The sequence below is a fragment of the Zophobas morio genome, unplaced genomic scaffold, assembly GCF_036711695.1.
Source record: "Zophobas morio isolate AGI-343-1 ecotype UQ-CSIRO unplaced genomic scaffold, CSIRO_AGI_Zmor_V1 ptg000007l, whole genome shotgun sequence".
Taxonomy (NCBI): domain Eukaryota; kingdom Metazoa; phylum Arthropoda; class Insecta; order Coleoptera; family Tenebrionidae; genus Zophobas; species Zophobas morio.
The window spans coordinates 11,074,289-11,088,185 of NW_026972112.1; the positions used below are offsets into that span (position 1 = coordinate 11,074,289).

The 13,897-nt window shown below is 35.2% G+C and overlaps 2 protein-coding genes across 3 annotated transcripts in view; one reads left to right on the forward strand and one right to left on the reverse strand.

Moving 5' to 3' along the window:
• The window catches only part of LOC135124556 (sodium/potassium/calcium exchanger Nckx30C), an 81,096-nt gene that overhangs the window by 38,621 nt on the left and 28,578 nt on the right, over positions 1-13,897 (reverse strand). The window lies entirely within an intron of this gene.
• LOC135124506 (uncharacterized) lies at positions 1,593-9,138 on the forward strand. The gene is made up of 3 exons (XM_064049617.1): positions 1,593-1,758; positions 3,939-4,124; positions 8,977-9,138. The coding sequence occupies exons 1-3, from the start codon at positions 1,672-1,674 to the stop codon at positions 9,136-9,138; spliced, it is 435 nt and encodes a 144-aa protein (XP_063905687.1). The 5' UTR covers positions 1,593-1,671.

Consider the following 13,897-nt stretch of genomic DNA (forward strand, 5'->3'; position numbering starts at 1 on the left):
TTGAAATTAAATTCGCTTTAGAATTTTTTGGATAAAGTGAGTGAGCGTTGACAAATTGTGTACAATATAAATTAAATTCCAATAACTTATAAGATGGTTCTTAACGTACTTAAGCCAGTTCAGTGAATTTCAATTAATTTCATTAGTTCAAGCTTCATAATTAATTAAATGTTTCCCGAAATCCTCAATCATTTGATGAATAGATAAATAATGCAATAGTAATAATATTTGTGCTTAATTTCGCGATATCGCTTTAAAAATAGGAATTAATGCATTTCTATGCAAAAAAATTATTGTTCAAATCTGTACGAAAAGACGTTAACTTGGTTAAATGTGTGCGTGTTCTATTTTGATCAGATCCAGATATTTAAAGGAGTGCATTATTTCTTCTAAAATATAATATTTTCCGTAAAAATATCTAGAACTTTTAAAAATAAATATATTTGAATTAATTATCCCGGCGCATCCACCAATTTTCCGAGAAATTAATATTAGCTCGGTCGTATTAGGAGTTATTTTTAGTAAAAATTTTTTCAGAAATATGTGTGTAGTTTCGGCATATCACTTCAAAAAATAGAGACGCCTGGATTAAGGAGATTTAATAAGACAATTTAAACAAATCAACACTTTCATGATTAATAGAACCCGATTGATTAATTATAAATAATATTGATGTATTTCCACAAAAACCAGTGTCATTCACAAACATTACATTAGAAGTTCTGATGCCTGCTTTCTTTCGTTACCCAAAACTTCTATACTAACTTTTACATCACACACGATTACGTTAAATATCTTCACGTAATCTCCGAAAATATTGGACTGATTGTTGTCAAATTTTCTGCGTATAGTAAGAATACCATGTAGATGGTTAAACGCTAACCAACATTTGGTTAAGCATCCCCACCAACAACTTGATGACGTCTTTTCAAAGAATTCTATTTTAAAATAATTTAAATATGTATTATACAATATTATACTCCTATACTTGTGGTATATGAATCCGCTTTGAAAAAATTAACACACTATAATAATATTTTACCTCTAACTCAGGACACAACCGATTGTGATCAAGTGGTCAATGCGTCGTTTTTTCTCTTTTTCTCTCACGCTGTGTATTATTGATTTTTATGACGTGTTAGCACATTTTTTATTGATTAAATTAAGAACGAGACACCACATTTTCTCGAAAATGTGAGACTACGCATGTCTTTATTTCATAAAAGTTATAATAATAAGTTTTACAACATTCTCTTCGTTTCTGGCTTAATTAATAATTTTAGTCCTCTGTTTTGAGGCGACAAACTTATTAAAAAAAAAAAATTTCTACGTGATATTAGCTTATTATTGCTGAGAGTCCATTTTTTCCCGTTGGTTATATTTTACATTGTCCGTAGTTCATAGAGGCTATCACAAAATGAATATTGCAGTATCTAATTTTATAATTTTTCAAAGAAGCGGGATTTCTTGGACTTGTACTTCAGGAACGAGGGATAAATATAAAATAAAATAAAAATTTTACATACATTTTTCGAAAAATGAAAAGTCAGAAAAACTGTTGCTATGCAGTAATTAAACAGGATTAACTCAGCTGTCAATATCTGTCAAAAACCTATTTTTCGTCGCACGCTCTACGTCCCTTTGGACTAAAATTTCACTTCCCGTGTCATCATGTCCGGAAAAGCACAATGGTTTACTCCCACAGCGGCCATGAAAAACAAAGCGGAAGTGTGGACGAAACTCGAAAACAGTGGATGGGTAAGTGAAAATATTAATCTTGTGATACCACAAAATAACCATTTCCACTGCAACCATTATAGCCGAGCCCACAAAGCGCGAAAACTCTAAATAATGCAGAGATCCGTTGACGTTTAATCATTTTCAGTCGATATTTTAAACACCACTTTGAAATTTATTATTGAAGCCGCCGGGAATCCGCGAATAAAGCCAACCACCGCTCGTTCTGAAGCAAATTCTCATTTTTCTAGCGCACACAGTGATCACAACCCGGAAGTTTACATTTGAAAATTAGTTTTCCAAATTTCGGAATTATCCGATACAGCAAATAAACACTTCACCTCGTACTGGTTTCGGCGACTCCCAGCTCCCCCAAAACGCTCCAGCAAAACGGCGCCATCCATCACTGGCACGTTCGACTCATCACCCATTGAATTTACATACATCCAACATTAATTTTCGCACAGGAATCGCACCGTTGAAAGCAAACCGAAATTTAATTAAATCAAAGCAAATGGGAGTTGGCTCGAGTTGTGTGTGAGTTTTAAGCCGGTTTATGCACCTTGGAAGTATTCCTAGTCGTTCGTCATGATTTATCGTGGAAAACAGCAAAACTTTCATAATGGCTCGTTGCTCCTGTATCGTATCGATGAGAATATAAGGTCTGAGAGGCTTATTATGTTTGTATAACATCACCGGAGCGGAAGAGAATCGCAGGAGTTTGAGTGAGAAAACTTCATTTTTAAGACGATTTTATGCGGATGCAGCAGAAGGGGGAACCTAAACTGAACAAATGGGGCGGCGATGGGAGGAGATGACGATTCGCGAAGTAGTCGAGCTTGTTGGATATTTTTGAGAGTGCTCAGGGTAACCACGTGGAAACTTATCTGTGTTAAGGCACGTGTGGCTCACTTTCAGCACATCGCGTCAAAATGGCTTCCTATAACGCTCAAAATGATTCGTACTATAAAGTAATAGTAGAAATTTGAATAATATTAAGAGTTCTATGTTATGCTACAAAGTAGTTAGATATCGCCCTAAATATGCGAATGTACAATGTAGCATATAAAAAAATATATGGTCGATGCTAAGAATGGTGGATATGTAGTTAAGGAGTTTTCTCGTATAAAACCATTATCTCCATACGCAATTAGAGTAGGGGAACTAGGGGCTTGTTGTAACAGGGGTAAGTTGTAACACTAAATTTTTACCCACAATTTAAACTCTTTAACGTCAGGTATTTTACTGAATTTAATTCTTGCACCATAAGACATCATGTCATCACAACCACTGTTCCTTGAGCCAGCGCAGTGAGTGGATGTGTGCACGTGTTTCGTTTTGGCCAAGTAATGTAAAATATTGCTTTAATAAAATTTGGTTTTTCGTATCAGTTATTAATTAATTTAAAAATTTTAGTTTTGCATGTAGCTCAAAAATTACTCAGCTTTGATATTCCTTACACATTTTGACGCTAAGCCACATCATTTTGTCGAAATGTAATTAAATGTAGAAAATTGTGCTACGGGGCATGTTGTAACAATAGCTTTGGGGCAAGTTGTGACATGTTACAACTTATCCCAAATTCACTTCTACAAATCTCGTACCTAGCATACGAAAAGCGAGCAAAAATTTTGACCTATGCCATATATCGCTTTCCAGATATATTAAGAAAAAGGAAGACAACACTCAAATTTTTAATGTTGACTCTTTTTCTAAAAGTTTATTTCAGTTTTACCGAAAAAAAATTATATATAATGAAGTGTTGTGTTGATTTTTGAAAAATAAAGTCTAAATATGTATCAACATCACCTTTATTTTTACTGGTACTACCTGTCTCATGGCTGTTACAACTAGCCCCAACCACGGGGCAAGTTGTAACAATGCACTTTTTTTAAGAAAATGCCTGGTGTGAAATGAAGATGAACAATTTTGACCTTTTGCCTGTTCAGTCCAATAGGGGAATAGTTAGACTACCGATAGATACTTTTATAATGGTCAAACAGCTAATAGATACCAAATTATATTCGTTTTCCTAAAAACTGTTACAACAAGCCCCTCGTTCCCCTACCTCTTTTGGCTTATCTTAATAATTCATAAAATCTCTCCCAGAGTCGAGAATTCCTTTCTTAGAAATTGTAGTTATTCTGCTAGATAGAAACTCACAATAATAATAATATTAATAATAATATGTAACACTTCAGAAACCTCCTAAACACGACACCTCGAAGCCCATGACGTATTTCAATAACACGACAAAGGTCCACGAACGTACCCCTGAATACGACCTATTTTTTGCCTATACGAAAGTCTTCCCATTGTGGGATCAGAAAAAGCTCAAGGACAACTGTCAGAACAAGAGAGACATCTGGGAGAACATCAATGAACAGGTAAATGCGGTAGATAGGCAATAAAAAACGAAAGTAGATTTTAAAAAATCCATATAAAGGAGTCTATAACTACAAAAGCCGTTTATTTATAACCGCCCCCTTAAGGTTGCGACAACCCTGTGATCAATACTCGTTATTTATGTATCATTTGCTTTTACGTGCAGAGAAGCGACGCAACAGATATACACTTAAATTACCAACGAGGCTTCCACTGTTTCAATTTTAAATTAACTCCGCTTCGCTTAAACAAACTACTCCGACGTCTCCGTGCGTGAAAACCTGAAATTTTGGCGCACTTCGCAATGGCGCAGATAATGTTGAGGTTATGTCGGTCTTAGTATGTATGGTATACTGCGGTGTAATCCCCCAAAAACAGTTTCAGTGCGTCCCTTCGCAAATACTTGAAAACGAAAATTTGAAGATCTCTGTTTATGGTTCCTGATGGGTTGAAGACATTTTGCCAAAAACCGAAAATCATATTTCCCCCGCAGCCTTTACCACCCCCGCCGCCCCGATCAATCACAATCCGTCCCGCCCCTCCCAATTACCGTCATAAAATATTCCTCTTCCGTAATAACGCTTTCCAATTTTGGTCCTGAGCGCAAGTCGATAATAATTCATCTCGGAAGTGTCGTGTCGCGACCCATTATATCCTCGAATCACCTCCGTCTATGTTTTGCCTTTGCCGGTAATTGCGAGCTTTGCCGATTTCTTCAAGAATAAATTGGATAGGTCGAGCAGCGCCGCCGCCCCCGAACAACCGGCTGGTAATTTCGGCACTGTGACGTCATTCGGTTCTCGTTCCTGAGCAGGATCGGGATTAAACGTCACGGCCCGCATGCATGCACGCCGAAAAAGACAAACAGGGCTTCGTGTTTGGTCGTTATTTAGCGAGGGGCGGCTTAAAGAGTAATTTGCGTGGAATGCCACGTTTCGACTTTAATTATGGACAAATATTGCGTTGATTGTTTGCCGGGCGCTTACGGTGGACGCGTGCACGTGGACGCGGGTAAATTAAGCGGTTTTCGCGAGCCGGGGGCGGGAGGCGGGAGCGGCGAGATAAACAATGCATCACGGATTCGAAAAAGAATGCATGTATTGTGAAAATCCGTTCATATTTTATCATTTTCCGCTGCATATATCCAGATATTAAAAGAAATGTGCCACATAAAAATAACAATAGTGGATTTTATGAACAGGAGAAAAATAATTCTGTCCGAAACAGCGGCAACATTTGCCAAAAATATATATGTAATATAAGAAATGCGAACAAGAAAAAATTCTAAACTTAAAAGTCATTGACAAAATTTTCAAGAGATTGTGTATCATAAACTTCACTCAGGGACAGGGTTTTGGCTACAGTTGAATGTGATAACAATTGTAAAATTTACAACATGTCAAATAATTGTTCAAACTCATATCAAACCATGGTACACACGGCATAATGAAAACATGAAAATTTTGATCATTTCTCGGTGGTGATTCCTGTAGTAAGTTAATGGTAATGAAGGATCATCAGAGTCACCTTGATGAGCTTCACAAGACTCATGAATGTTAGTGCCATAGGCTAGTTTTATCAAATTCAGATTTATCTGATAAAAAATACATCATCTAACAAAACTAAAATTCAGATTAAAAAAATTTCACTGCTTCTTAGTGTAGACTTGCTAGAAGATACAAATTCTGATAGTGATTCTCTCAATCAAATTTGATAACTTTATACAACCGTGATACAGAGTCCTCAAAATTGAATGAAAGAATTTGTACTTCCTGTTTTTGCCGTCAAGTTTGATAACCTTATGGCAGATTTGTGTAAGTTTATGTCGCAATTAATCCAGTGACACCACTGAACTCCTCCAACAATTTAAACCCATCCTTAAACTTTGAAAATTCAAAATACATTTTTAAACGCATGCTGTAATTTTAAGTAATTATAAAAGGCAACCTTCTTTTTAAATTTTCAGAATCAATTTGCAAAAAAACACCTAGTTTATAATTTTGTTAATTATAGGAGCTTGCAGTTGCTCCAGGGTAATAAAAAGTTTTCTAAAAATGTTCTTTTTGAGATGTCCGGTAGGCCATGGTCCTACTCTTCCGGGAAAAGACAGCTCCATCCTGTTAGAAGTAAACTCATTTAATTGGTTTACGAAGTTGTCCAAAATGGGTAGCCAATATCGGTTAGCATTTATTGTTTAATTGAAGAAAATTTCTTACATCGTTTGTGTCATTTTTAGAATTTTTTAGTGAATTCGTCCCTAAGACTTTTATCAGTTTGTTTTGTGTCTATCTTTACCAATAGTTTAGTTTCTTTAACGTCAATACATTGAATGAGAAAAGTAAAAAACACCAACAAATAATCATGATTTTCTAATGAAATGTTATACACAGGCTAAGGGTTGTCAAATCAAGAACTGATTAGAACTTCGACACCATCTGTCCACTTCTTGCAAGGAAAACATTTTTACTTCCCGAGCGTAAACAAAGGAAGTATTGTAATCGAGTCCGTCGGCCGACTCTCTACTTTTGCGCTTTCTCCACCTTTTATGACCCCTAGAGTACAAAGAGATAGGTCTCTCTTTTCCGTCCGTCTGTCTGTCTGTCTATCTGTTTGTCTGGTGTCTGTGTCCATTTTTAGACACGTAATCTCTGAAACTCATGGACCGATTGTTGTCAAATTTTGTATGTAAATTATAAATATCATGTAGATGATTAAACGCTAACCAAAATTTGGTTAATCATCCCCACCAACAATTTTATGACGTCATTTCAACGAATGGTACTTTAAAATGATTTAAATGTTAGACAAAAATATACTCATATACTTGTAGTGTACGAATCCACTTTCAGTTTTTTCGTTAAACTTTCAAATTTTTGCAAAAACGTTTGCAAGGTACGTTTTATACCCAACGTATTTTACGGTACTGCAATTGTGGGTTCCACGTTGAACTTTGCCCTTCCCTTTTATTTACTTGCATTGATATAACACTGTGATAAAATAAGAATTAGAACATTCAGAACATTTTGTTCGATTGTGGTTTAATTAATAATAATTTTAGTCCTGTTTTGAGAAGACTAACTCGTTCAAATGAAACTAATTTCTACGTGACATTCTTTCGATGCATAAACACACATAAAGACTTGAGCTTCAGATTGCTACTAATCGTGCTGAAGGACAAGGGGTATTATTTATCCCTATGGTTTTTACTTTACAGCGGTTATCACAAAACGAAAATCGTAAAATCTAATTTTATATATTTTTTAAAGAGCTGGATTTGTCGGATTATATTATAGCCTTCGACCAATTTTTTATTTTTATGATCAAATAAGAATAACAATAATCATATTAAAAACATTTCGTTCCATTGTGGCTTAATTAATAGTGTTAGCTTTTGTTTCGAGAAGTTCAAATTAAATAAATTTCTACGTGATATATAAACATAAACAATCGAAGTTAAGCATGTACATTGATAATAACACTCTTTTCCGTTAGTTTATATCTGCGGACGCACCTCCTTGGCATTTGCACCTCTGCGGCGCAGGGGGTTGGAGATGTCATTTACACCACTGGTTTTTACTATACATATAAAGATTATTATTAGAAAACACATTTTTTTTATAATTTTTCAAAGAAGCTGCTGCGGGAACGTATAGTCTCTGGACTTAGAAAATTCATTCCTAATTATCAAAATCCGGAATTACCAGTAGAAACTGTTTGGTTTCACCAAGACGGTGCTCCACCCCATTTTGGACATCAAGAGCGACAGTACTCAAATGAAATTCTTCCTGGCAGGTGGATAGGCCAAATGGGTACTATTGAGCGGCCTGCCAGGTCACCGGATTTGACACCACTTGAATTTTTTCTGGGGCTATTTGAAGAATTGCGTTTATATCAATAAACCGATTCACGAACTCACTACAAAATTTTATTCAGCGTCTTTTTTACTGCCAGGAAGTAAATGGAGAGCATTTTGAGCATCTTTGCTAGAAAACAAGTTTAATTAAGTTTGGGTTAAGTTTGGGTTGTTATTGGTTAATTTATTTGTTGTTTAATATTGATTAAAATTATAATTACTAATTAATTTAATTATTGTTTGACAATTTATTTTGCCATTTCAATTAGAAAGAAAGTATAGCTGTATTTTAAATTTACCTTTTTCCACTAGATAACTTTTGTTTAAATCAGAAATGTTAATTTTGACATTTAGAAATCCTTTTTCACTACGGTTGTATCTAATCCAACCAGGTTAGAATAGTCAACTTCAGCTACATCTAATCCCAAAATGATGATATTATTTTTTCTTATTAACTTTTATTAAGCAGTGTATTCTATTTTTTAAGTAATTATTGGTTTAACTTTGATATTAAGACAGGGTGTTTAAGTTGTTAAATTTTTGTATTTAAATATTTACTTAGCTTTTGTACTTCATTAAGAAGATGAGTGCTGGTGATACTCATATTAGAGTTACCCTTGTATAAATCGCCTGTATAGTAAACACAAAAGGACAAGGATACTTGGCACCTAGGGACCGATTAAGGTGATTGACGTGATGATACAAGAGAGCCACGGAACGCGGACAGTGACCTAACACGGTATATAACTAACACACGCCTCAATAGTTAGCCTTGATTTGAAGATTTCTCTTTATCACTTTGTAAAAGCAGTGATAAAACCCAATACGGAGAATTAATAATAATAACACATTAACAGTAAAGTTTTATTCTAATAATACATATATTATTCTCCACCGGAGCTTTTTCGGGACCCATTCCAGGTCTACTGCAGTTTCTAATTTTTCTCAAAGACTTCACCAAGCTGCGAAAGTAGAAATCTCACACCATCGTCTGCTTCCAGGAGAAAAACAAGCCCATCCCGATCCTCAGCTCCTTCAACTACGGCCTCGCCGCCCGCGCCCACCTCGAATACTTCGACCCCGCATTTCGCCGCATCCATGCCACCGGCGACTTCCAGCGTCGCCATGGCGTGCAGCCAGTAGAAGAGAAAGAGCCCCAATAACAATAAATTCTTTTTCGATATGTCGTATCGATTTTTATTCAGCGTCGAGGCAGGTGGCAGAGATAAAAGCCGACAGATATTGCGTCTCCCTTCGCTCCACGTCTTGCGGACTTCCTGAAGAGGGTCAACGGCGGCTCTTAATTGAAAACTCCGCTGCTGCCTCAGCCGCCGTATCTGATGCGGGATCGGATTTACACCGCTAATTGTCGGCGGCGAGGTGTTTGTTTTCTTGGGGGTTTGCGCTTTCGATTGAGAGACGGGAAAGAGCGGCTGTCGGGAAATATGGGGAGGATGATGGCGGGTGTTATTTTTCGCCGGCGGCTTAGGGGATCGATCGGGCGACACTGGTTGCTCGGTGGATGGAAATGGGTTTTTTGGGTTGAGATGGGTGGAGGTTTTGTGGGGGATAATGGGAGTGTTGGCGGTTAAAGGGTTGGGCGGGATTAATGGGGGGTGTCTCCATATCAGGTCTGACGGGTGCTGGTGGCGGCTGCGAAGTCGCATTTTTCATATTTTTTTTATTGGTTTTTGTTTGTTTTCGTCGGTGTGGTTTATTTATTGCCGGTTTTATTTTTCGGGTTAAGTGGAGAGCTTGAAACGCACTCTAAGTAGAAGCGAACGCGGATTTTAATTGTTAGTTTTATTTTATTTTTTCGTGTGATTACCAAAATTACCAATCCGTTAAAGTCAATTTTTCGGGAACTAATTGTAAGTGTACTCAATTTCAAAAACTTAAAAACGATAATTCTTTCGATTGTCATTCGCTCTAGTCTTCTACCATTTTCTATCCTCTACTTAACATCTCACGCACACTTTATATTAGATTAAGCAGCAAAATATTGTTCTGCTGACCTTTTTTTCTGACATGATTTATTTTTTTGACTTTTGCCATATATATATATTTAATCTCTAGGATATAACTCACCACAGCTTGCAGTAAGTATGACGGAGAAGAATTATAGTACAGATTTTAGATGTATTGGAAGTCGATTCCACTAAACAATCTAAACGATGAAAAATAGTTTCATTTTTAAAAACAACAAAGAAAATCTTGACAAAAATTACTACTACACGTGGTACGATGACAATACCTTTCGCTCACTAATGAATTTAAAGACGAATAAAGACGTAATTTTTAATAGTAACAAATAAAACCAACAAAAATTTCACGTAAACGCAGTTGTTTTGTTACAAAATAACACATTATTTCATTTCAGTTTCTGGGAGTGAAATAATATTGTCACTAGAGTCTGGGATTTTGTAAGGTTTCATTTCTCCTCAGTGGGACTGACGTTTAATTTTGCCCATATGGGTAGAACCGACTTCTGGTTAAAGTGCGCCTCGAGACAATGGATTGGAACATTTCGTAAGGCGAAGAGATAATTTCGGTGTTCCGATCGCTCGGGTCGCCATACTGGGATCTAACATTTGATTTTTGCGTTTCCTTAGAGAGTTGTGTCTTGAGGTCGTCGGCCCTGGAAATGGAAAGTCGGCCTCTCAGGCCTTCCGCACGTTTACTTGCCTAGAATAATATATTTTGTTCCGTATGGTGGAATTCTCTTGGGCCACTTTGAAACAGTACATTTTTTATATTAAAGAAATCGTCTTGTGAAAAATATGATTATTTGTTTGATTTTGATAAAATTTCGACATTTCTGTTACTTCTTGAGTAAGGTTGAATTTTTAAATATTCGTGGTTTCAATTTTTTTCAGAAAGATATAAAATCAATCATTTGTATGAAGTAAAATTTCCACTGCACATTCTGCTTGTGTTGTTAATTACACTTACATAAATATAAAAGTGTCATCGTTTTTAAATATAGATGAAATATAGCTCGCTTCGCTCGCTAAAGAATCATAGGATAAATAGTGCTTTCGCCAGACCTGTAGCTCATTATGCTAGCTAAAATTTTTTTCTCAGAGACATTTATTTTGTACGAATAATATTTTGTAATCTACTAGCTGCTAAGATAAGACTGATCTTGGCAAATGAGATATCATCTAAGAAAAAAGAGGGCGCGTGGGCGGGGCTAGTACTTGCTAAGGTAAAACTGATTTTGGCAAATGACATATCCGCTAAGAAAAGAGAGGGTGGGTGGGCGGGGCTAGTACCTGCTAAGATAATTCTGATTTTGGCAAATGAGATACCCTCTAAGAAAAGAGGTCCTAGAATCTGCTAAGATAAGACTGATTTTAGCAAATGACGTACCCTGTAAGAAATTTAATTAAACAATTATAAGAAAAGACACTAGGGGCTCCAAAGTACTTTGAAATTCATTCCAAACAGGGGTATCTAGGACCTCAAGATTGTTTTAAATTTTTCAAAAAAAAAAACTCAACATTAACTCAAAAACAGGTCAGATCAGAATTTTCCAGAAACAGAGCACCAAGTCTCCCAAAATTGTTTGAAATAATTTACAAAAAAAATCTCTCGTAAAATGTAAAACACTAAAAGCTCAAAAGATTTCTTCAAGTTCATCCAGCAACAAAACACCAGATTCCTTTAAATTCATCCGAAAATAAAACACTAGGACCCAGTTTATAGAACGCGAAGTTAAAGTTAATTCACGATTAACTTTTAATTGAGGTTTGTTGCTCGTTAAACATCACAGTAAATGTTGAAAATGTTCATCATTTTGTTCAAGGCACATGTTCACTCTTTTTTTAATTTCAAAAATGTTCTGTAACCTGTAGCATCCTTTCGTCAATACTTTGGACCCGTTGTTCAATTGTTCAATTCTGCTCAAGTCATCTCAAATCTTCAACAATTTCCTCAGATAAAGTCTTCCACGAGATTTCTCTTCGTTGATACTGCCAGTTCGAACAAATCTGTTGACTGCATTTCTAGTGTGGGCCTTTAACGATGTTTCTTAAATTATTAAATCACGGTATTTGGCCAGATATTCTTGCTTACAAGCGGTTACACTCTTCGTTTACGAAGTCCCATTGCGATAACAAGACATAACGATGAAAGTGTCTTGACCAACAGAATAAACCATGTTCACAGTCTTCGCTTCCGAACACAAAAACAAAATTTTCGTACGCAACCACCAAGAGTTCTGAAAATGACTATTTTGTTGTTTTGAGCTTGGATCAACGAGAATTACTGTAATTCGCACTTGAAAAACATTAAAACAATAAAAACTACGACTTTAAATGACAGGATACAAATGACATTAAACATTAATGTGACAAGTGAGAACTGCAAAATGATGCATAATCACGGGCATAATTTCAGCGAAGCGGGATTTTTGAAATCCATGGCTAACTACGCCTTTAGAATCATTTATAAAAGCCCTGTATTGTTGTCAAATGGAATTTTATCAAATTATTACAAAAACATTACAACCATATCTTTGTACATTCTAACTGAAATGGTAATTAAACATGGTCATGGGCGAGATAAGAAAACTAAAAGTTTATATTGTGATAAATGATAATGAATGTGTTGTTTGGTTTTTAAACGTAGCAAAAGAACAAATTTTAAAATCATTATAACTCCACCAAAATATGTGTTTTTTATTATTTTTCCCAGACTCACTAGTTGATTGTTAAGAGCGTAGCGGAGAGTTAATCCCCCATTTTCCAGACACCCGGTATATGTAATTCCAAAAAATATCAATGGAATGATAAATCACAACGTAGACTCATTATATTTTAAATATTTTAGATAAGATTTATTGGGCAAATTTTAAGGGGATAAACAAATATATTTTGGTTAAAACGTCTACAAGATTTCAGAGCACTCCGTTTTGCAGTTTCAAAATTAGATTGCTAAATGTTTGTTATATAATTCTGTTTTTTTTTTCCAAAAATCTGCGTGTCTCGGGTAAAAAATCCACATGGATTCATAAACTACACGACTATTTTGATTATACAATTTAAAACCCATTTACTATGTAATTTTGAGATGACGCCATCACATTGTTTCTGATGATTAGAGAAAGTTTGGTTATCGTTTTACAATCTACATGATATTCATAATACTCATATAAAATTTGACAACAATTCGTCGGGTAATTTCGGAAATTATCTGTCTAACAAAAACAGAGACACACAGACAGAGAGACAGACGGAAACGGGAGACTTAAGTTTTTGTACTCTACTTTGAGAAAATGTGAAAGTAGCTAGTCGCTCGATGGACCCATTTACAATACTTGTGAAAAATATGATGGTTTAAATGATAGCATTTCCTCTATTATTTATCTGTTAACTCTGTTTATTTTGTCTCAAGAACCGACTCATGTTATAATTTTTTTCGAAATTTGTATTGTATATTTGAATAATTTATTTGAGTTTTTAAAAATTTTTGTTGTTTAGAGATTTATTTTACTATTTATTTTGCTTGTTTCCAAAGTTTTAACAGTGGACAGTGATTTTTCTTTTAACAATTGTTTTAAAGTGTTGCTTCCTGTATCTTTTTTTGTCTTCTTTATTATTATTATTATTTAATATTTATTGAGCTCACATCTCAGTTGTGTGAAAAGATTCAGAAGGAAGTTAAAATTCGAAAATGGAACAATATTTTTTGATTGTTTTACAATTCCTTTATTTTCATTAGATACATTTTTTGTGTTTATTACTGTTACAGATTTCGAACTTCTATTTGTTTAAACAACTAAGATACCCTTCTTAATGTTTGTGATTTTTTTTGGCAGGTTGGCGACATATTTAACATTTTAAGAGGGTATACCTGGTTATCAAATTGACATTTATTATTTTGTTTGTTAGGCGCGCTCAAGTCAAAATGATAATTGTG